The 24,972-nt window shown below is 37.5% G+C and overlaps 2 protein-coding genes across 4 annotated transcripts; both read left to right on the top strand.

Moving 5' to 3' along the window:
• Positions 1-2,110: 2,110 nt before the first annotated feature.
• On the top strand, positions 2,111-5,936 carry LOC129885489 (uncharacterized). 3 transcript variants are annotated; one of them, XM_055959777.1, is made up of 7 exons: positions 2,111-2,275; positions 2,360-2,525; positions 2,854-2,912; positions 3,216-3,334; positions 4,257-4,491; positions 4,870-4,993; positions 5,703-5,936. In XM_055959777.1, exons 1-7 carry the CDS (start codon positions 2,216-2,218, stop codon positions 5,780-5,782), a joined length of 843 nt encoding a protein of 280 aa, XP_055815752.1. In that variant the 5' UTR covers positions 2,111-2,215; the 3' UTR covers positions 5,783-5,936. The 3 variants fall into 3 exon arrangements, with proteins under 3 accessions (XP_055815752.1, XP_055815751.1, XP_055815753.1); XM_055959776.1 differs by having other exon boundaries at positions 5,676-5,936; XM_055959778.1 differs by lacking the exon at positions 5,703-5,936 and adding an exon at positions 5,336-5,669.
• A 16,567-nt stretch (positions 5,937-22,503) lies between these two features.
• On the top strand, positions 22,504-24,210 carry LOC129884498 (9-divinyl ether synthase-like). The gene is made up of 2 exons (XM_055958794.1): positions 22,504-23,437; positions 23,520-24,210. Exons 1-2 carry the CDS (start codon positions 22,545-22,547, stop codon positions 24,067-24,069), a joined length of 1,443 nt encoding a protein of 480 aa, XP_055814769.1. The 5' UTR covers positions 22,504-22,544; the 3' UTR covers positions 24,070-24,210.
• Positions 24,211-24,972: the final 762 nt, after the last annotated feature.

The raw sequence follows: 24,972 nt of genomic DNA, 5'->3' as shown, positions 1-24,972 counted from the left end.
CCTAATACAATGAGTATCAGTTGTGTGGAAATTTTTTATTCTACAAGTGTAAGTTTAACCTATGAAATTAGTAACTTTAAAAGAAAAATGTAAGTTGTAAAACTATAAATAATGATCCAAAATTTTATTTACATTGTAAGTGAATATAAAAGATTAAATTGAAATATGACAAAAAGCTGCTGATAACATGTATGATCCAATAATATTGGTGGGAATGCACAAAATTCAGGATAAGGAGATGCTAGTGCTGTCCAAATGATACTTAGGTATAGATTTCTAATCAAAGAAAGAAGCTAAATCAAAAGAAGGCAAAATGGTCCTTTATTGGGGCCTCATTAATTTTGACCTGAATCATACGTCAAGGTTGATTAAAATTTGTTGGAATTAACGTTTAAATTGTTGTTACTTATATTTAATTGGATGCGCGGTTCTAGATTGAAGTTTTTTGTTTTTTTACTCGGTGTCGGTACCTATATTGGAGTTCGATTAAATCCGAATTCGCGTCAGAAAGTCCTACATTGGGGGCTAAAGCGCTGCCTAATAACAAAGGCGACTCCATACACAGAAAACTCAAACCCAAGACCTCTTGATAAAGGATGAAGGAGTACGTACCACTCCACCACAACCATTGTTGATGGCTCTAGATTGAAGTTAATCATGAAAGGAATCCAAATTAAGCATACATTACTAAACTCCTTATTGATAATGCTATTTAGTTAAGTTTTATCTGTCATGTGCATGGAGAATTAATATCTGGATAATTGATGTTGAATAAACCACAACTATCAAATCAACTATTGAGGTGGCTTCAATGTTAATTATCTCAACAGCAAAGTGTTTGATTTTTATATATGTTTTCACCCTCTAAGTAAGCCAAACATCATTGGAAAATTATTTAAATACCCAACTTATTTTATCATATTTTTTTAAAAGAATTTATTTGAAAAAATTATAAAATTTCTACTCTCTCCTATTCTCGGATACATCACTTATGTGATGTATCGGGACGTTGAGTGATATATTCGAAATCGAGACGCAATGTATCGATACATTGAAAGATGTATCCGAAATCGAGACACAATGTATCGGGACATTTTGGGATGTATCTGGATTCCACCAAATTTAAGAAATTTTTGTAATTTGGAAAGAATAGAAATATAATGTAATTAACTCTTAACACTATGAGATTTGTATAATCCCTACAAAATAATAGTACTAATAATTGGTTTACACTGCAAATAGTCCATTATTTCAATCAATGGGGCCAGAGTTCATCTGAAACTGTATTAATATCTTTGAATTTCATACAGATTTAGTTAGGAATAAATACAATAAAATCAAAAAATATATATAATAAAATATTACCACTAGTCGATCTTGTGTTTTGAAAAATAGATACTATCATGATATTTAAGATTTCACAAATAAAATTCCTGGGCAAAATTTCACTTGTAATAATTTAATTTCCAAAAAAGTGACAAGTTTACAATTACTAGGACTGCAAAGTTGTAATATGTGAGTTTTACACACACAAAAATAAATACATCAATGAAAAGAGTAAAAAAAAATTAGTTGAAAGTTCAAATATTTGCTATTCGTCTTCTCTATTATTTGGTTAGAGATTGTATTCCTGTTTTAATTTGTCGATGTTAACTCAGTAACACATGTACTAATAGTTATGGAGTGTTGCATTATCCTTCCTTGGAATTATTCATCCTCGAATGAAGACTATCACTTACTGTAGGCCTAACTCTGTCATTTTCTTAAAATTTTAACTAAGTTTCCTTTGTAAAGAAACTTGTCCAAAATCTATCAGTTAACCAGTATACATATAAATACACGTCGTATTCAGTGTGTTAGGATAAATGTTAGATTCAAAGTGAAAATTAATTAATAGTGGAATTAAATTACTCTAAATGAAACCAAATATCTTTTATAATCCATCCCAACTAGTTTAAAGTTATTCTTGATTAATTAAATAATTCTTCATACATTTATTTAGGTAATAAAGTGAGTAACTATCAGAACAATGAAACTTTGGTCCAATCCTCCCAGGCCCATAATAAAGTGGCCTATTTAAGTAAAATGGGCCTAAAACGAGAGAGGCCGGCTCAACTCCCAAGAAAGAAGAAGATTCAAAAGAAGCTTGCATTTCTTGTCCTTCAAGAACTTGGCCAACGCCGAATCAGTACGCTAATAATTCAACAGTCAATTAATGGAGTTTTATGCTGAGGAAGGAAATAATTTGAGCTCGGATAATTCCACGTTGATTCTGGTTTGTTTCTAGGGTTTTGTTCTTTACTGATTCTTCTACTGTTTTTGGTCATTTAATTTCTTTTTCGATCTTTTTTCACTGTAGCCGGCACTGTCCATAGGGAATGTAGGACAATTAGCGGTGGATCTTCTAGTAGCTTCTTTGAAAGCGGAGAGAATTGGATACTTTGACGATTCAAATGTCCTACCATGCGTTGGGAATGATGCTTATTGGCCTTCTCCACCTGGTGAACTCGCTCTTCCTCTCGAAGGTATCATTGAATTACTTATTACTCACTCCGTTTTAATTTGTTTGTCCTACTTTAATTCCAACTAAAAACTAGACAAACAAATTGAAACTGAGGATTACTTAATTTGTTTCATTTTATACTAGACACGATATTGAGGAACAGTGAAGAAAATATTAAAGAAGTAGTGACGTATTTAAAGTTAACTTGTAATTGATAAGTGGATTTGAATTCTTGAAAATCTTATAGAAAAGCAATGTTAATGGAATGGTTGGATATTTTATAACTTCACAAAATGGAAAGAGCCTTATATATTTTAGAACTTCACGATTCTAATTTTGGTTCTTGGCAGTATATGAATCATCTCCTGATGCATTGACTCTCGTACAACAGAGGTCTCCGGTTGTTAAGGTAATCATTCTTTCTTTATTCTCAACGGGTATCATTGTTGCTTGACTTGTTATGTACGGTGATGGTATAACATCTTTTTATACTATCGGGTGTTTAAAAGCAACTATAGCTAGTTGTTAATAGTAAGCGTGAATAATCAGAAATTTGGTATGCAAACTACTATACTGGATAAACTACATTGATAATGTGAAAATTCTTTACATTGCTAGTCTATATAACTTTAACCGAACTTCTTATTGCAATGCATCACATTAAGCCTTTTGCTTGTATGTGGTTGTTTAGTTCTAATCGCTTACCCAACAGGGCATGATGGTTGAATTTGCTAGGAACTTGGCAAATTTTGCTGCTGCCAACGGGAAGAAGCATGTTATTTTGCTCTCTAGCTTGGAGTTTGGGCGTTGGCAGAGCATTGATATGTCAAGGTATCAACATAAGAGCTTCTTATTTGAACATATTTTTCTGTTTTCTTTATGTGCTTCAATGATAGAAACTCTATGATTCCACTTTCTACTTATCTTGTGAATTGCAGACTGTTCCTGTTGGGGGAGTTTTAGCTTCTTACATCTTGATTCTTGACCAATACTGAAAATAGGGACTTAGGTTTTTTTTTTGATGAAGTAAATAATTCATTAATGGAAATCAAAGAGTTGCAGAGAGGACAAGCTATTACAAAAGATACGAAATACGAAAAGATTTTACAACTCCATACACTGAGGCCTATGCTAAAGAAGGGGAGTTGACAGAATCCAGAAAGGTGTCAGGTGAATCTACAGGGGATAAGGTGCTCCAACTATACAACTTTAATAGACATTTAGCTTTGAGGGAGAGGCTAGGAGATGAGAAACCATTAAAACATCTTTTGTTCCTTCCATTCTAACACACCAAAAAATTTAAGTAGGAATCCTTCTCCAGAGTTTCTTGGGGGTGTTCCCAACTTTCCAAGTGCTCTAGCTCACATATGCATCCTTGATACTCCCTGGCATCACCCAACTAAGTCCACAAAGGAAGATGAACATGTTCTAAATGCCAGCTGACACCATGCAGTGTAGTAAAAGATGTCTGTTAGTCTCTATACTTTGCTGACACAAATAACATCTGTTGACTATGAAAATAAAGACTTAATAAGTAAATACTAAATAAGACTCTTCTTTGCTAGAAATATTACTGCAGGATTGTTGGATGTGAAGAGTTCTTCTATTCGTCAAGACTAACATTACTAAACTGTCGTCTTTTCAAGTTATTAAGTTTACTGTTGCTTATTAAACCCACCTGTATTGAGTTCTTTTACCTGAACATGTTACTTGATTCTATTGTGAAACTGATCTTGTGGAGATTCTGTTCCAGTGGATCGCAGATTCATTATCTTTCTAGTTCCAACTCAGATGGAACAGACGATCAGTGTGAAAAACAGGGCTGGAAGAGATTACCCGAGTATAATCCTACACAGAGAATGTGGAAGCATTTAGACGATTTAGCCAAAAATACTGCCTCGGAGGTTGAGGAATTGCCTTTTGAAGAGCTGGGAGATGAGGATTACTATGCTAGTTTGCCTTATGCTGCGTTGTTCTCTTGTTTTAAGGTTGTAATATGTTTTTTTCACTTGTTCACCTGGATAACTTTATGCACAAATATCTTTCTTGAAAAAGGATTTTATTTTTCATATGTGACTGTCATATTATATAGAATTCTATGTTTACTTTGTAGTTGCTTCCAAATTGTATTTGCTTATGTTTATAAACCCTGCTGCCTTATTCTTGCTACATGAACATTGCACATGAGCTTCCATTTCTAAATAACCAGGTTTCTGGTATTGTTTTGGAATTGTGTTCATCCGGGGTAATTATGCTATGCAGAATATGTTATATGAACTCACATATTCATTGAGATTTTTTTTGTCAAGTACACATTTCTACCCTTATTGAGTTTCGTGTATTAATACATTGTTTTATTGGTCTAGGCCAAAGGTCTGAAAGTTACTTGTCTGCTGTGTTATTGCTCGGAGGGAGACAACATTCCTGATGCTTTCCATTTGGCTGATGCAGTATCAAAAGCTCTGGGGCTAAGACCTAACAGCTCTCAAGGTGAGTGGCTGTTTCCTGGTAGAAGAATCAGCTTTCTCTTATCGAAATCTCGAATATTATCCAATTATACGAAGCTTGGATAAAAAATAATGGTACTATAGCCTTCTGCTCCTAAATACATTCTAATAAGTCTTATCCTGTCAGCTAGTGCTTAGCTGCTGAATATTGACCTAGCCTATCGGCCCTATCTGAATCTGGCTGACAACTAGCACATATAAATATTAAAGTACTCTCGAAATAATTAAGGATGACATAACTAAGTGCTGTCTAATGTCTGCTTGTTAAATTTATGTAGTTTGGAGCATAATTCAGTTCTCTTTAATTGTTATTTTTGACTGTTAGGGCTGGAGGGAATATTCATGCATTTTGAGCTAAACTAAAAATATGGCAATCCAACACCGATAAATTGAATCATGAAGGTCAATATAGAAGAGTACTGTGTTTGTAACTTTTACAAGATTGATTCAAAACTTGTAGATGTTAGAGCTATTTATTAGGCCAAAGAAGGATCACAAATGCATATTTGACTGAAACGCTTAAATAACAAAAAAAAGAGAAAAAGAATAGATTTTTTCATGCAGGTCTATGTGGTGCTGGTTAAAGTTTTTGCGGCGTCAACCCACCCCCTGTCCTGTTTACCATCCGTATCTAAACTATGTTGTATCCTAATTTTCTGAGGCAGTAAATGAGCTCTTTTACTGGAGTTCAGGTAATGAAGGTGGAAGCTGGACTGTGCCGTTGTCGTGGAAGAGTGTGTATGGTCCTCCACCAGATATGTCTCTTTTCTAGGCTACTTTGTAGCTGTTTAAGTCTGCTGTTAAATGTTGTCTCGGCCTTTTGGCTATGTTCACATGAAATATATGTCTGGGGTTCACTTGGGCTAGTACAAGTTAATTTGTACGTTGAAAGTTTTCGGCATTAAAATTTGAATTCGGAATCATCATTTGAGCTCCGACTTTTTTCTCTCTTGATGATTCGAACTCACAACCTTACGATTAGAGGCAGAAGGTGTTAAATCACTTTAGGAACTCATAAATTACAATGAAATTCATCACACACATGTCACTTGGGGACATCCTATCATAATATGTCCACATACATTTATGGATGATTATGCATGTCTAATTCATCAAATTGAGAGTTGATTATTTTGTCGCCGTGATTAATTAAGAAAATTCAAAATCATTACAGTAGTTCGTGGTACGTTTAACTTAAGGAAAAAAAGATTGAAATGAATATTAATATATCAGACGAGAAATAGTCATAATCCATTGGAATTGATCCCAAGATCAAGAGCATACGTTCACGTATTCTTTCGTATTAAGATAATACTAATTGATATTACGTAGTATAATATAGATAATTATTTCATTTTCTAGGCCACTTGGAGCAATTTAAGGGTGTGTTTGGTACGAAGGAAAATGTTTTTCATGGAAAATATTTTCCTAGAAAATAAGTTGGTTTTCTAACTTATTTTCTCATTTTGGTTGGTGAGTGAAAAATATTTTCTTGTGTATGATTGGTGAATGAAAATACATCTTAGAAAATATCTTTTATAAAATTCGACCCCGAGACTCGAACCTTACTCGGGACTTGAGCTTGACTTGACTCCGACTCTCGACACCAACATTTGATTCAGAATTCAACTTTTGGATCGGAATTCGACCCCTCAACCCGATCCCGCCTCCGAAACTTGACCCTCGACCCGATCGCGACCCTGAGACTTGACCCCGACTCGAGACTCGGACTTAATTTTCTATTGGAGTTTTGGGATTAAGTTCCCCGTTTTGGGGACTATACTGAATTTGTTGTTGTTTGTGATTAACTTTTTTTAATAATCAATTTTTTCCTCCCTTTCCCAATCTGTGAGATATTTGTGTTTGTCCAACAAAAAAAAACTTCAGATTCACTTCGTAAGATCTTCTGGCTTTCGTTTGTGCCTTCCCTCTCTGTTATTGATCTGTCTTCGAAGAATCTTTTGCTGCTGCCACTGCTTCACAGCACCGTGGACAGTGCCTTGAGGGTGTTCGACGAAATTCCTCAACGAAATACTGCTTTATTAAATGCAATCATTTTAAGGTTTTTGGCCCAAAGATTTGTTCAACCCAAGATCTGCTACCCACACATTCCAAAGGTCGTTGTGAACTGCATCTTGGCAAGCTGACGTGGACAATAACTCCAACGTGTACAGTAACTCCGGAGTGAACAGTATTTTCCGACGGCAACCAAGTTCATTTCAACTGGAGTTGGTACCTCTGGTTTCCATATCTTTCCCTATCTATTCCTTGCTCATACAATTATAGTTACATTTTGCTGACTTTAAACCTTTGAATAATTTATTAGTTCATACGCATTTTCATGGCTTTGGATAATGATTGTAGACTAGGGTCATGTTCTCGCTCAGGGACGGAGACGAGGGTTAGAAGGGGTAAGTGGGTTAAAAGAGCGTCTAGACTGAGAGTAGGTTCTTGGAACATTGGGATGTTGACGGGAAAATCCATAAAGCTAATTAAGATTCTAAAGAAGAGGAAGATTAATATAGCTTGTGTACAAGAGACCAAATGGGTAGATTCTAAAGCCAAGGAGGTAGACGGGTATAAGCTTTGGTTCTCTAGTAGATCGAAGTATAGGAATGGGGTAGGCATTTTAGTAGATAGTAATTTAAGGGATTAGGTGGTGGAGATTAGGAGAGTCACTGATAGGATGATGTCGATTAAGGTGGTCGTTGAAGGGATCACGTTGAACATTATTAGTGCTTATGCGCCGCAAGCGGGCTTAAGCGAGGAGGATAAGAGGTGCTTTTGGAGGATTTGGACGAGTTAGTGGGTAGCATACTGCCTACTGAGAAGCTTTTTGTGGGAGGGGATTTCAATGGGCACATCGGATCTATTTCGGGAGGGTATGATGATGTGCATAGAGGCTTTGGCTTCGGGGACAATTGTCACGACCCAAAAACTGATGTCATGATGGCACACATCTCAAAACCCAATCTGATGTGTAACCCTAAAAATAAAACTCATACAAAACTCCCAAAGGGGAAAGTGATGCCACGATTTAAATAAAAAGAAAAAAAATAATGAAGAAATTATCCCAAAACCTGGTGTCATAAGTATAAAGAGCATCTAATACAAGGTTCGAATCTGAAGATACAATATAAGTCTCTGAATGATACAAAAGACTGAAAAATAAAGATAGACTAATGACGATCCGAATTCTAGGACCTCACCACTAATCTGAGAATACACAATCCGCTAGAATATTAACTGCCACGTGGGGTACCCCGACTAGTATCTGCATCAAAAAGGGACACAGAAGTAGGGGTGAGTACAATTCACATGTACTCAGTAGGTTTTAGATGACTGAGTATAAGGAATTAATCAAACCTATGAAATAAACTAAGGAACGCTTCCACCTGCATACAGAAAAGTCCCACTTCGGCATTGGTGCCGCCAGTTTATATATATATTGGCGCGAGTAAAGTAAACCCATAATAATAGCTCATAATCACAATTAATCAGATAATTCAAGCAGCACATATATCAATACAATGCAATGCAATATAATGATGCAATGATGTGGTGGTACGGTGGAATCAAGACTATCGCACAGCCTGTCGTATACACCTGCCGAGCTGTGCTACCAAGCAGGACCCATGGGGGTCTCGCAGACCATATACCTCAATCACAATATCTCATTATCCTTGCCACCTCCTCGTGGTCAAGGGATCACAATGCATCCACTACCCTGCCGGAAAACTGCCTCGGTCAGGGACTCAAGATACAAAGGTTAGGATCACAATGCATCCACTACCCTGCCGGAAAACTGCCTCGGTCAGGGACTCAAGATACAAAGGTTGGGATCACAATGCATCCACTACCCTGCCGGAAAACTGCCTCGGTCAAGGACTCAAGATACAAAGGTTTAAAGGTGTTTCATTTTCTTTCTCAAAAAGAATTTCCATATTTCTCAACTTCCCATGTTTCATGATATGATGAATGAGGATGAATGCATCAAAACACATATGCATGGAAGTAATAATCAACTCACATGTGGTATAAGGTTCAAAGTTCTCAAAACTTAACCTACACATGATATTCACCCTCAATAAATAGTAACGGGAAGAACACACTTTCATTTAAATATTCACCCCTTTCTCAACAATATTTCAATACTCAAGTATGCTCAAAACCCCCAACTCAATCTCTCAGGCGGCATCACAAGTCAAATAATATACTCAAGCCTCTCTCTTAGGCAAATCATAATTCACATGCTCTCAAAGCAAATAAGATAACAAATAAGGCCCCCACACGGGCTATGTAATACAAATAAACCCCGTCACGGCAACACATTAATAAATAAGCCTCCACACGGACATCACAATATATATAACATTCTCAACTCATACTACAACCCCATCCCAAAGTCTATAACATATGAATGACTAATTACCCCATCTCAATCTCAAAGAAAGATAGCCAAACCTACCTCAATTGCCGAAGCCGCACTCGAATACCTCCACCGGACAAGCAACTCTCGAATTCAGCGCCCGGAATGACAACCCACTATCAACAATGAAACATACACGTCACAAGGAGTCCAATGACACCCATATTGATAGGTTTCGAAACCGGGGGTAAAATGGTCCAAAAATTAACTATTTTCGAAAAGGGTCAAATCTGGAAATTTATTGAACAATCCCATTCTATTGGTAATAAGGAACTCATGGTTGAAAAACCCATAAAAATAGAGCTCAAAACGAGTTGGAAATCACAATTTTCCTTAAATTCGGATTAGGGAAGAAACAAAGATTTTTGGGGTTTGAAACTAAAATTTAAGAGTTAAAATCGTCAAAAACTTAATGAAAAAGGAAGGTTTTAGGTCAAAAATCACTTACCCAACACTTTGCCTCAAAAATCTCTTCTCAAATCACCTCAAAGAGTTCAAGAACTCAAACAAATGATGAAAAATATTGAAATGGGAAGAAAGGGGCATTTTCTGCCCAAAAAGTTACTGTTCACGCGTGTTTTGTACAAATTTTCGAAAATCACCCTCAAGGTCATTACATTATCCACCACTAAAAAGGATGTTCGTCCTCGAACATAAGATAAAATAAAGTACCTGGGGTCTCAAAAAGCTGAGGGTACCGAGCCTGCATATCAGACTTTAACTCCCAAGTCGCCTCCTCAGCAGGCCGATGCTGCCACTGCACCTTGACCGAAGCGACCTCCTTGGTCCTGAGTCTACGAAGCCGCCTATCTAGAATAACTGTCGGCTCCTTCTCATAAGTCAAATTCGGACTCAACTCTAGCGCATCATAAGAAATCACATGAGACTCATTCGGTATGTACTTGCGAAGCATGGAAACATGAAACACCGGATGGACAGCTGACAATTTAGGGGGTAAGGCCAACTTATACGCCACTCCACCTACTCTCCTCAAGATTTCAAACGGGCCAACAAACCTTGGGCTAAGCTTGCCCTTCTTTCCGAACCTCATCACACCCTTCATGGGCGATATTTTAAGCCACACGCAATCACCCACCATGAACTCTAAGGGACGAACCCTCCTATCAGCATAACTCTTCTGACGACTCTGAGCTGTCAATAGTCGACCCTGAATCAAACGTACCCACTCCACAGCATCCCTAAGTAAGTCAGTATCCAATGCATCAACCGCAACAGAATCAAACCATCCAATGGGTGATCGACACCTACGACCATACAATGCCTCAAATGGTGCCATTTGAATGCTGGAGTGATAACTGTTATTATAGGCAAACTCTGCTAAGGGCAAGTGTTGGTCCCATCGGGCACCAAAATCAATCACACAGGCCCTAAGCATATCCTCCAACACCTGAATAGTTCGCTCGGACTGACCATCGATTTGGGGATGAAATGCTGAACTCATCTCTAGCCGCGTACCCAAACCATGTTGTAATGCCTTCCAAAAGTAAGAGGTGAACACTGAACCCCGATCCGATACAATAGAGATAGGCACCCCATGCAGCCTAACAATCTCACGAAGATAGATCCTAGCTAACTGATCCGCATTGTAGCTAGTCTTCACCGGAAGGAAATGGGCTGATTTGGTCAATCGATCCACAATCACCCAGACAGAGTCATACTTACCCAATGCCATGGGTAATCCAGACACGAAGTCCATAGTGATACGCTCCCATTTCCACTCAGGAATGGGCATCCTTTGCATAGGACCACCCGGTTTCTGATGCTCATACTTCACTTGTTAGCAATTTAAACACTTAGCCACAAAATAAATAATGTCTCTCTTCATGCCACACCACCAATAGTGTTGTTTCAAGTCATGAAACATCTTTGCCACTCCCGGGTGAATCGAATACTTGGAACAATGAGCCTCCTCCAATATCATACGTACCCATTCACTAACCTTGGGCACACAAATGCGACCATTAATCCTCAAAACTCCTTCCGAATCAAGAGAGGCTAATTTTGCTTCACCACTTAACACTTTGTCTCGAATGGCCCTCAACTTTTCATCTTCAAACTGGTGTGTACGAATTTGGTCCATCAAAGTAGACCTAGCCTCCACAAAGGCCAAAATACCATGATGTGTAGAAATATCAAGTCGGACCAACTGTCTAGCCAATGACTGAACCTCCAATGCCAAAGGCCTCTCCACAGCCTTAAGAAAGGCCAAACTACCCATGCTAGAAGCTTTGCGACTCAGGGCATCCGCTACCACATTAGCTTTTCCCGGATGATAAAGTATGGTAATGTCATAGTCTTTCAATAACTCTAACCACCTACGCTGCCGCATGTTCAGATTCGGCTGAGAAAAGATATACTTAAGGCTACGGTGGTCAGTATAGACCTCGCAATGCACTCCATAGAGATAATGCCTCCACAACTTCAGAACAAACACCACCGCTGCTAACTCTAAGTCGTGGGTAGGATAGTTCTTCTCATGTACCTTCAACTGTCGAGAAGCATAAGCTATAACTCTACCTTTTTGCATCAATACACCACCCAAACCGACTCCCGAAGCATCACAAAACACAATAAATGCCACGCCCTCCTCGGGTAAGGCTAGAATAGGTGCTGAAGTCAATAATTCCTTGAGCTTTTGAAAGCTCGCCTCACACTCATCAGTCCACTGAAATGCCACGGTCTTTTGAGTTAGCCTAGTCAATGGGGCTGCAATAGAAGAGAATCCTTGAACAAACCGACGATAGTAGCCTGCCAACCCAATAAAACTCCGAATCTCGGTAACCGAAGTAGGCCTAACCCAATCACGAACCGCTGCAACTTTGGTTGGATCAACCATAATACCATCCTTGGTCACTATATGACCCAAGAATGTCACGGACTCAAGCCAAAACTCACATTTGGAGAATTTTGCATACAACTTCTCCTCTCTCAATCTCTGAAGGACTGTCCTCAGGTGCCTAACATGATCCGCCTCATTCTTGGAATAAACCAAGATGTCATCAATAAACACGATCACAAACGAGTCCAAATAAGGTCGAAATACCCGGTTCATCAACTCCATAAAAGCAGCCGGGGCATTAGTCAACCCGAAGGACATAACCACAAACTCATAATGCCCATAACGAGTCCTGAATGCAGTCTTCGAGATATCAGATTCCCGAACTCTCAACTGATGGTAACCCGACCTCAAATCAATCTTTGAGAACACCGATGCACCTTAAAGCTGGACAAATAAATCATCAATGCGAGGGAGAGGATACTTGTTCTTGATAGTGACTTTGTTCAACTGTCGATAGTCAATACACATCCTCATAGTACCATCTTTCTTCTTCACAAATAAAACCGGTGCACCCCACGGTGATACACTAGGTCTAATAAACCCTTTCTTCAACAAATCTTCTAATTGTTCTTTCAACTCTTTCAATTCTGCTGGAGCCATCCGATAAGGAGAAATAGAGATGGGTTTAGTGTCATACTCTAAATCAATCACAAAATCGATATCACGGTCAGGAGGAACTCCCGGCAAGTCTGTAGGAAATACATCCATAAACTCTCTCACCACCCTCGTAGTCTCTATATGAGATGACTCCTTGGTGAGATCACGTACATGAGCCAAATAAGACAAACAACCCTTATCCATCAAGCGACTAGCACGAATATAAGATATCACCCCTTTAGGATACGAACTCGGATTACCCTTCCATACTAAGCTAGGTAAATCGGGATAAGCTAAGGTCACGGTCTTTGCATAACAATCTAATATAGCATGATAAGGAGATAACCAGTCCATACCCAATATCACATCAAAATCAAGCATGTCTAGTAAAATCAAGTCTGCACGGGTCTCTCTACCCGAAAATATCACCAAATATCCCTTGTATACCCGATCCACTACTAAAGATTCACCTATTGGGGTAGAAATAGTAATAGGCACAATAAGGGACTCACTCACAAAATCAATACCCACATCGAAAGAAGTCGACACATAAGAATAGGTAGACCCTGGGTCAAATAATACTGACGTAAAATGATGGCAAACCAGAACAATACATGTAATAACCACATCAGAGGCCTCTGCCTCAAATTTACCTAGTATAGCATAGCATAATTAATGGTCACCCTTAGCCTGTGAACCACTACAACCACCACCTCGAGTACTCCATGAAGCACCTCAAACAACTAAAACTGGTGTATTGCAGACAACTTGTGACCCTGGCTAAATAGAAGAAGAATCACATATTTGCCCCTTATTCAAACTCACCATCACAAAACAACCTAAGTAAACTACTCCCAACTCATCATAGGAGGACCGACAGGTCTATGAGCAAGAACAGACCTCTATCACTTCTTAGCCATTCCCGCAATTATAAAAAGAAATAAGACATTCCATGTGCCTTCAAGATACCCAATTTTGAACAACCTGTCCAAACACTTGGTCAAAAAGATATAAGCCTTCTCAACAGTGATAACCTCAAACTTGGGAGACAATACCCTGACGAATCTCTCCAAATCTCTTTTGCTCCTAAGTAAACATAGCAACGCTAGAAGACATAGGTGGAACCACAGATCTCAAAGGAATCCAAAGTGGGCTAATTAGATATCTAAAATTTGAAATCTAACTATCAAAGTCTAACCGACCATCTTCCATACTTTTTTTTGTTGCTCCACATCTTCATACTCATAATCAGGCTCGAATAGGCATCACTAAATCATCCTTAAGCAAGAGCCGATATTTCGAACCCGACAGTTACTTTTAATGCGGAAGGAATAGATCAGAGGTAAATAACACTTGATATGAATAAATCGCACGAAGGGAGTAAAAAGAAAGAAATTCTCCTATTAAGTATCTTGTAGCCTCTCGAAGATAAGTACGGACGTCTACGTACCGATCCGCAAGACTCTACTAGACACCCTGCTCTTTAACTTATAAGACCGGTGAACCTAGTGCTCTGATACCAATTGTCACGACCCAAAAACTGACGTCATGATGGCACACATCTCAAAACCCAATCTGATGTGTAACCCTAAAAATAAAACTCATACAAAACTCCCAAAGGGGAAAGTGATGCCACGATTTAAATAAAAAGAAAAAAAATAATGAAGAAATTATCCCAAAACCTGGTGTCATAAGTATAAAGAGCATCTAATACAAGGTTCGAATCTGAAGATACAATATAAGTCTCTGAATGATACAAAAGACTGAAAAATAAAGATAGACTAATGACGATCCGAATTCTAGGACCTCACCACTAATCTGAGAATACACAATCCGCTAGAATATTAACTGCCACGTGGGGTACCCCGACTAGTATCTGCATCAAAAAGGGACACAGAATTAGGGGTGAGTACAATTCACATGTACTCAGTAGGTTTTAGATGACTGAGTATAAGGAATTAATCAAACCTATGAAATAAACTAAGGAACGCTTCCACCTGCATACAGAAAAGTCCCACTTCGGCATTGGTGCCGCCAGTTTATATATATATTGGCGCGAGTAAAGTAAACCCATAATAATAGCTCATAATCACAATTAATCAGATAATTCAAGCAGCACATATATCAATACAATGCAATGCAATATAATGATGCAATGATGTGGTGGTACGGTGGAATCAAGACTATCGCACAGCCTGTCGTATACACCTGCCGAGCTGTGCTACCAAGCAGGACCCATGGGGGTCTCGCAGACCATATACCTCAATCACAATATCTCATTATCCTTGCCACCTCCTCGTGGTCAAGGGATCACAATGCATCCACTACCCTGCCGGAAAACTGCCTCGGTCAGGGACTCAAGATACAAAGGTTAGGATCACAATGCATCCACTACCCTGCCGGAAAACTGCCTCGGTCAGGGACTCAAGATACAAAGGTTGGGATCACAATGCATCCACTACCCTGCCGGAAAACTGCCTCGGTCAAGGACTCAAGATACAAAGGTTTAAAGGTGTTTCATTTTCTTTCTCAAAAAGAATTTCCATATTTCTCAACTTCCCATGTTTCATGATATGATGAATGAGGATGAATGCATCAAAACACATATGCATGGAAGTAATAATCAACTCACATGTGGTATAAGGTTCAAAGTTCTCAAAACTTAACCTACACATGATATTCACCCTCAATAAATAGTAACGGGAAGAACACACTTTCATTTAAATATTCACCCCTTTCTCAACAATATTTCAATACTCAAGTATGCTCAAAACCCCCAACTCAATCTCTCAGGCGGCATCACAAGTCAAATAATATACTCAAGCCTCTCTCTTAGGCAAATCATAATTCACATGCTCTCAAAGCAAATAAGATAACAAATAAGGCCCCCACACGGGCTATGTAATACAAATAAACCCCGTCACGGCAACACATTAATAAATAAGCCTCCACACGGACATCACAATATATATAACATTCTCAACTCATACTACAACCCCATCCCAAAGTCTATAACATATGAATGACTAATTACCCCATCTCAATCTCAAAGAAAGATAGCCAAACCTACCTCAATTGCCGAAACCGCACTCGAATACCTCCACCGGACAAGCAACTCTCGAATTCAGCGCCCGGAATGACAACCCACTATCAACAATGAAACATACACGTCACAAGGAGTCCAATGACACCCATATTGATAGGTTTCGGAACCGGGGGTAAAATGGTCCAAAAATTAACTATTTTCGAAAAGGGTCAAATCTGGAAATTTATTGAACAATCCCATTCTATTGGTAATAAGGAACTCATGGTTGAAAAACCCATAAAAATAGAGCTCAAAACGAGTTGGAAATCACAATTTTCCTTAAATTCGGATTAGGGAAGAAACAAAGATTTTTGGGGTTTGAAACTAAAATTTAAGAGTTAAAATCGTCAAAAACTTAATGAAAAAGGAAGGTTTTAGGTCAAAAATCACTTACCCAACACTTTGCCTCAAAAATCTCTTCTCAAATCACCTCAAGGAGTTCAAGAACTCAAACAAATGATGAAAAATATTGAAATGGGAAGAAAGGGGCATTTTCTGCCCAAAAAGTTACTGTTCACGCGTGTTTTGTACAAATTTTCGAAAATCACCCTCAAGGTCATTACAACAGAAATGGAAGAGGAGTCTCACTTTTGGATTTCGCAAGAGCTTTTGGGTTGGTGATAGCCAATTCGAGTTTCCCAAAAAGGAGGACCACTTTGTAACCTTCCGGAGTGCGGTGGCTAAGATTCAGATAGATTTTTTAACTCCTTAGGAAGGATGATAAAGGTCTTTGCAAAGATTGTAAAGTCATTCCGATCGACAATCTTACGACCCGACATAAGCTCTTGGTGATGGATTTAGGGATCAAGATGACGAGAAAGAGGGTCAGGGATGACCGACTTAGGATCAGATGGGAGAGTTTGACCACGGCTAGTGCCTTGGAGATAGAAGAGAAATTGAAGGTTATGGGGGCCTGGGATAGTAGTAGGGATGCAAATACTACGTGTGGTAGGATGACTAGTTGTATTAGGGTTGTAGCAAGGAAAGTGTTGGGAGTCTCGACAGGTAGCCATGGCCGGCATCGAGGGGATTGGTGGTGGAATGGAGAAGTGCAAGGAAAGGTGGAAGCAAAGAAGATAGCGTATGCGAAGCTGATAGAAAGCAAGGATGAGGTAAAGAAGTGGACGAATAGGGAACTCTATAATATAGTGAGGAAGGAGGCGAAGTCGGCGGTTTCGACGGCAAAAATGACAGCTTTTGAATGCCTTTATGCTGAACTAAAAGAGAAACGCGGGGATAGAAAATTGTTCAAGCTAGCTAGGGTGCGGGATCAAGTGAAGTGCATTAAGGACGAGCATGGAAAAGTATTGGTAGAGGAGACCCTCATTAAACAGAGATGACAGTCATACTTCCATAAACTCTTGAACGAAGAAGGCGACAGAGAGATTGTGTTCGGAGATTTGGAACATACAGGGAGGCTTCACGATTTTGGGTGTTGCAAGAGTATTTCGGTCGAAGAGGTTAAGGGTGTTGTGCGTAGGATGCGCTGGGGAAGAGCGATCGGACCTGACGAGATTCTTGGGAAATTTTGAAAGAGCGCAAGCTCTGTAGGTTTGGAGTGGCTGACTAGGTTATTTAATGTCATCTTTAGGACAACAACGATGCCTAAAGAATGGAGGTCGAGCATAATGATCCCTCTATACAAAAATAAGGGGGATATCCAGAGTTGCAACAACTATAGAGGTATCAAGCTTCTAAGCCATACTATGAAAGTGTGGGAAAGAGTGGTGGAGATGAGGGTTAGGAGAGGCGTGTCTATTTCACAGAACCAGTTTGGATTTATGTCGGGACGCTCAACTACAGAAGCCATCCATATTATGAGGAGACTGGTGGAGCAGTATAGGGAGAGAAAGAGGGACTTGCATATGGTATTCATCGATCTAGAAAAGGCTTACGATAAAGTTTTACGAGAGATACTATGAAGATGTTTGGATGCTAAAGGTGTACCTGTGGCGTACATTAGGGTGATCAAGGATATGTACGAGGGTGCCAAAACCAGGGTAAGAAAAGTAGAAGGGGACTCAAAGCACTTCCCAGTTATGATGGGGTTGCATCAAGGATCAGCCCTTAGTCCATTTTTATTTGCCTTGGTGATGGATGGATTGACGAGATAAATTCAAGGTGAGGTGCCATGGCGTATGCTTTTTGTGGAAGACATAGTCCTGATCGATGAGACTCGTAGCGGAGTTAACGCTAAGCTGGAGGATTGGAGACATACCTTGAAGTCTAAAGGGTTTAAGCTAAGTAGGACCAAGACAGAGCACTTAGAGTGCAAGTTCAGTGAGACACCTCAGGAGGTTGGTGCGAAAGTTAGGCTTGGTGACCAGGCTATCTAAAAGAAAAGTAGTTTCAAGTACCTTGGGTCTATTATGCAAGGCAGCGGGGAGATTGACGATGATGTCACACATCGTATTAGGGTAGGGTGGATGAATTAGAGGCCCGCTTCTGGTGTGCTATTTGACAAAAAGGTGCCACCACAACTTAAGGGCAAGTTCTACAAAGTGGTGGTTTGACCGGCTATGTTTATATGGGGCGGAGTGTTGGTCAGTTAAGGTCTCTCACGTTCAAAAGATGAAAGTAGCCGAGATGAGAATGTTGAGATGGATGTGTGGGCATACCAGAATTGACAGGATTAGAAATGAGGCTATTCGGAATAAGGTAGAAGTGGCCTCGGTGGAAGACAAGTTGCTGAAAATGCGGCTGAGATGGTTTTGGCATGTAAAGAGGAGAGACACAGATGCCCCAATGAGGAGGTGTGAGAGGTTGACCATGGATGATTTCAGAAGAGGTAGGGGTAGGCCGAAGAAATATTGGGGAGAGGTGATTAGACAGGACATGATGCAGTTACAGCTTACCGAGGACATGACCTTAGATAGGAGGCTGTGGAGGACCCACGTTAGGATAGAAGGCTAGTACATAATCTCGTTATTCTTCCCTATTAGTAGGCGCATTAGCGCACTATAATTTCCTTTGTGGAGGACTCAGATTAGGATAAAAGGCTAGGTGACTTATCCTTACACCATAGTAGTTGTAGTTTTGCTCATTGTTTATTGTCATTTGATTTCTGCATTGTATTGTTGTTTATAGGTGTGGGGCCGTTATACTTTGATTATCTTATTTATTTATAGTAGTTAATGCCTCTTTCTTTCCGTACTATTCTAACATGACTTTTTCACTTGTGTTATCCCTTGTTTTCATTTTGTTTTCGTTATGTTTTTCCTTATCTGATCTTTTATCTTGTTTTCCTCTTTTGAGCCGAGGGTCTTTCGAAAATAGCCGCCCTACCTTTCAAGATGAGGGTTAGGTCTGTGTACACTCTACCCTCCCAGACCCCACACGGTAGAATTATACTGGGTTTGTTGTTGTTATATATATATATATATATTAACGTTGACCGATATTCTGCGCCCACCCACCACGACAAACACGTGATTAACAGCCAAAGGGTCCATACATGAACATAAAACCTATATAGTAGTACAATAATGTAGGGAAAAATTGAAAAGTCAGCAAAATATAATTGAACGACTATAATTTATTCATACAGAAAACAAAATTTGAACCCTCTCACTCTCTTCTGAATAACAAAAGTATTCCACGCGTATCTATTTCTCTCGTATTAAAGGATTTTATGCAACTAACATTTGAACATCTCCTACTTTGTACTCATTGCTCGCACCAATAAATAGAGTTGAGGTATAGATAGTTAAAATAAATCGAATCTGACAAATAGCAATCTGACAAGCTTATGTATATGTAAATAATATTTTTCACTTTTTAATAGTTAATTTATATGAATTTTGGTCAATATTTTAAGATTTATTTTATTATCATATTTAAATGAGATAGATACAATTTATACATAGTATTATTCATATAGTTTTATGAATATTTAAAATTTAAATTCAATTTAATTTTGAAAATCGATAAAATTAACTTTCATGAGATGAAAAATGACAAGTAAAAGTGGTGGGAGAAAATAATGAATAGTTCTCGACAAAAACAGCAAAATGCATGTGGGATGTTGTGCCTAGAAAACCTTAATGCCTTTTTTGCCTTCTATCACAAAAAATAATTGAACACACCAAGAACAACAATTATAAGTATATTAAATAATATTCCTTTTTACAAAATAGTTAGTGTCAAATTATTTATTATTTTAAAAATTTAAGACGAGATTAATTATCTTTAGTAATAATTGTACTTGAAGTATACAAACATCTTAATAGAGTACTATTTAATGAAATGAAATTATATTTTAAGACATATATAAAAGTAAAGGCAAAATTGTCATATTCCAACAACTCCTAGGTCAATTAAGGAGAAAATATTGGAACCTCATATGTAAGAATAAGATAATGAAATTGATAGAGAAATTCATAGACCTAAATAGGTCTTTAAAATAATTGACTTATTTTATCCTTGTTTCGGAGCAATCGTCAAAATGAAGGGCCATTTGAATAGTTGGAGAATATTTATGAACTAAAAATATAATGATGAGAATATTTTTAAGAAAAAATCGTAAATTTTCTTGATATTTTGGTCCTTTTTCCCAAAAAAGAATTTTCTGATGGTACACATGATCATTGCCTGTTAGAATGTATGCGTCCACCAAACTTCTGGGACAAGGTTCCTTATCAGAAAACAGTGCAAAAAACTAAAGAAAAGAAACGTAAAATTAGAGACATAAGATTTTACGTGGAAATTCCTTGCTCAATGTAGAAAAATCACGACCTGTTTCACAAGATTTCACCTCCAATCTTCACTAAACAACTGAGCAAAAGATTTAGATTACAAGTTCTTGCAATCTAGAAATTGCACTCACAATCCCTTTCTTCCTTACATAACAACTTTGTTACACTCAAATCTGAAGCAATAACTCTATAGCTTGCTAAATCACTAGACTCCTAGGTGACTTAGACTTCATGTAGTCTCCATAACTAACTCTAGTTATTTTGACAAGATAAACAACCAAAAACAAACAATGATCTGATCTAAATTCCTTTATAGATTAGGAATAGACCTTACAAGATTAAGACCAAGAAATCACAACTCTAAAACAAGAACAAAATGACTGATAACTTTATCAGGTCTTTCGTCTTCTTCAAGAGCAGATTTTAGATTCTTGAGAGCATGAGCTTCAATGATTTTTTTCTTTTTTAGTGATTCCAAAAAGGCAAATGAGAAATGTTGTAAAAAATGTATATATAAATGATATACATTGTGTTGAACGAATTCTATTGGGTAGACAACTGTCCTTCTGCACAGGAATTCGACCGCGCACACAACAGATCAGAAAATTTGGCAGGATCTATTTTGTACTGTTGTCTGCTATCATTTTCAATCTTCGAGTCCTCAAAGGGATCAGATCCCTTACCTATTCCCTTAATTTGTTAAATTATCAAAAACAATTAACATCAAGCATTATCACCGCCTATACCCCACCTCAACTAAGTATCGTTTATTTTATAAAAAATACATTTTTCATGTCATGTTACAAAAAATGTCCATTACAAAGACTTTTAAAAAGAAAAACATCTCTCCGTCCTTTTTATTCTCAAGTTCCCGTTTTATGATATTTCCTGTCTTTATGAAATAAAGCAAACTTATTTTGAGAATTTCTGGATGTATATATAATATATTGTATAGTCGTGTGTTTGTGTTTTCTCGTATTTTGTCATATATTTTTAGAGTGAATAAATATTTGAGTTTTTAGCTTGTTTAAGAAAGATTGCAGTCATACATCCTAATAAACACGATAGATCACTTAACTTATTCATAATAGACTTCAAATATATATCTACTAATTGAATCATACAAATAATTCATTAATCTATCTCTTTATTATTATTTCTTACTTATCATCTTATTTTCCCCTAAATTTGGTTCTACTAAATTAATTATACATATGTTCATGAGTCTCTGGCCGAAAATCATTTGTAAAGTTTACATGCCTTGCAAAATGGGTTCAACCTATAATTTAAGGAATATATGTGTGGTTGTTTGATCTCTTTTTGCATTTTTTGACAAGTTCAAGGAGTTTTTAATCAAGTCTTCGTTTACTTATTAATTTGTAAAAAAGAGATTGACTATGTGCACCAGGAAATTAGATTGGCAGTGGCATTATCATGAGAAAGTAAAATCTTTTATTGTAAGGAGGTGTTGTGTAAAGGTAAGATGAATATTAATATATCAGACGAAAAATCAAGGAACATATAAGTAATATTTTGTATTAAAATAATACAAATTGCTAGTAGTATAATATAGGTAAATGCAACTTGATTTTTTATTGGAGTTTTGTGATTAAGATGCTTTGAATTAAAATAATACAAATTGCTAGTTGCTCTGAATTATCAAACTTTTGTATTCAAATTATTTGAATGAATCAATATTTTTCAGCCGCCTGTAAAATATTTCTGTTGTATTAATTGGAAAATGGATTAAAATAAACATTCCCGTGACTAAAATTACGTTTGACATTATATCTTCATACCTATAAATACATTAGCCAGCATGTTAATAAACTCACAAAACCAAATATAACACAAAGCACAAACACCAAAATGTCCTCCTATTCATCATCAAAATCATCAGATCTTCCGGTTCGTGAAATCCCTGGGGACTATGGTTTCCCTATAATTAGCGCGCTTAAAGATCGATACGATTATTTCTATAACCAAGGTGAAGATGCTTGGTTCCATAACAAAGCTGAAAAATACAAATCCACTGTTGTCAAAATCAACATGCCACCAGGTCCATTCACCTCTAATGACTACAAATTGGTGGCATTTCTAGATGCCACCAGTTTTGTTTACATGTTTGATAATTCCCTCATCGACAAAACTGACACTCTTGGTGGTACATTTAAGCCCGGTAAAGAATATTACGGCGGTTATCGTCCCCTTGCTTTCGTCGATACGAAAGATCCGAACCATGCCGCACTAAAAGGCTACATTATTTCTTCGTTCGCAAAGAGACATAACTTATTCATTCCTCTATTCAGGAGCTCATTGTCTGATCACCTTTTTAATAATCTCGAAAAACAGGTTACCGAACAGGGGAAATCGGATTTCAACGCCCTCCTCCCCACTATGACGTTTGGTTTCATTTTTCGTTTGCTTTGTGATCAGACTAATCCGATTGATACAGTTCTTGGCGCTCAAGGACCGGAACATCTTCGTAAATGGCTTTTCCCACAGCTAATTCCGTCCTTGAGCGCGAAGAAACTTCCAAACTTCATAGAAGATATCCTCTTCCATAATTTTCTAATACCATTTGGTTTTGTGAAAAGTGATTACAACAAACTTGTTGATGTATTTAGCAAGTCTGCAGTGTCCATGTTGGATGAAGCCGAAAAACTTGGAATCAAAAGAGAAGAAGCCGTACACAACATGCTTTTTCTCGTGGGGATCAATATGTTCGCCGGCTTGAACGCTTTCTTTCCTCATCTCTTAAGGTCAGTATTATCGGAATAAATATACAAATTTTGATTACAGCAGTCATTAATGTTCTTTTTTTTCTCTCATGTGATTAATTAGGTTTGTGGGAGAAGCAGGGTCTAGTCTACACACACGACTAGTTAACGAAATCAGGACCGCTATTAAGGAAGAAGGTGGAGCAATCACATTATCAGCAATCAACAAAATGAGTTTGGTCAAATCTGTAGTCTACGAAACATTGAGGCTTCGCCCACCTGTACCATTACAGTACGGTAAGGCGAAGAAAGACTTCATGGTCCAAAGCCACGATGCGTCTTACAAGATCAATAAAGGACAATTCGTCGTTGGATATCAACCCATGGCTACTAGGGACCCTAAAATTTTCGCGAATCCTGATGAGTTCGTTCCCGATAGGTTCATGAATGATGGTGAGAAAATGCTGAAACATGTTCTATGGTCTAATGGAAGGGCAACGGAGGAACCAGCACCAGACAACAAGCAATGTCCAGGGAAAGACATGGTGCACCTATTGGGTAGGTTAATTTTGGTGGAGTTTTTCATGAGATACGATACGTTCACCGTGGAAATTACACCCCTATTTCGTGCACCAAATGTTGCTATCAAGACATTAACTAAAGCATCTGTGTGATCAAAGTGTGTGCATTGGATCTGTCGTATTTAATTTTTATTAATTTGGATTGTATTGTATTATATTTATTTATTGTATTTGTTCTTTATAATTCAAATGAATAAATGTTGATCATAGGTGAGTTTTTGGCCAAAAACATTCTTAAACTATACCCCAAACTTAAATTACGTCTTTAAATTATATGTTTTGACAGAAAATATCCTTCAAGTATTTGAAAGTTAACAATTTTCATCATTCAATTAGATATTCTCAAAAAATTAAGGAACCCTACAAAAACATGTGCAATTCATGTGAACAATTTATTTATTTTTTGCATAATTCGTTACCTTCTATAAAAAGCTTCTCAAAAAAAGAATATGCTGAAACAAAAAATGTTAGGAAGGTGTGAGGATACATGATCTGCTCTTTTTCTCTTTCACTAACGGAAAGAAGCTGAAGCTTAATTATCTTCACCATTTTTAAAGTCAAATTATAGTTAGATCAATAGACTGATTACTAGTGCAACTTGCAAAATCTATATTCTGAATTTTCCAACCAATAATAATTAGTTTGTGGACCCCACAAAGATAATACTCTCCATCCGTTTTTATCCATTTTTAACTGTTATCAACCAAATTAATGGTTGCATTGGTGGAAATATTGAAGCAATATTTAGGCGTGTCTAGTTCACATAATAATAATATTGAAACAAATCTGGCTCTGAAGGACGACGTTTTTAATGACTTCAATGATATTACTTATTTAAAGGTTGAAGACTTTTTTAAGGATTATAATTGATGTTAATTTCATTGTATGATTTTCAATATGTTGTCATTTTTATGTACCTTGATTTATCGTGTTTTCACATTTCTATGTAGAAGGGACTTATGATTATTTTTAAAATATACACTTTCTGTTATTTCA

The sequence above is a fragment of the Solanum dulcamara genome, chromosome 4, assembly GCF_947179165.1.
Source record: "Solanum dulcamara chromosome 4, daSolDulc1.2, whole genome shotgun sequence".
Classification (NCBI taxonomy): domain Eukaryota; kingdom Viridiplantae; phylum Streptophyta; class Magnoliopsida; order Solanales; family Solanaceae; genus Solanum; species Solanum dulcamara.
Note: the sequence above shows the minus strand (reverse complement) of the source record. Positions and strands in the feature narration are given on the sequence as shown.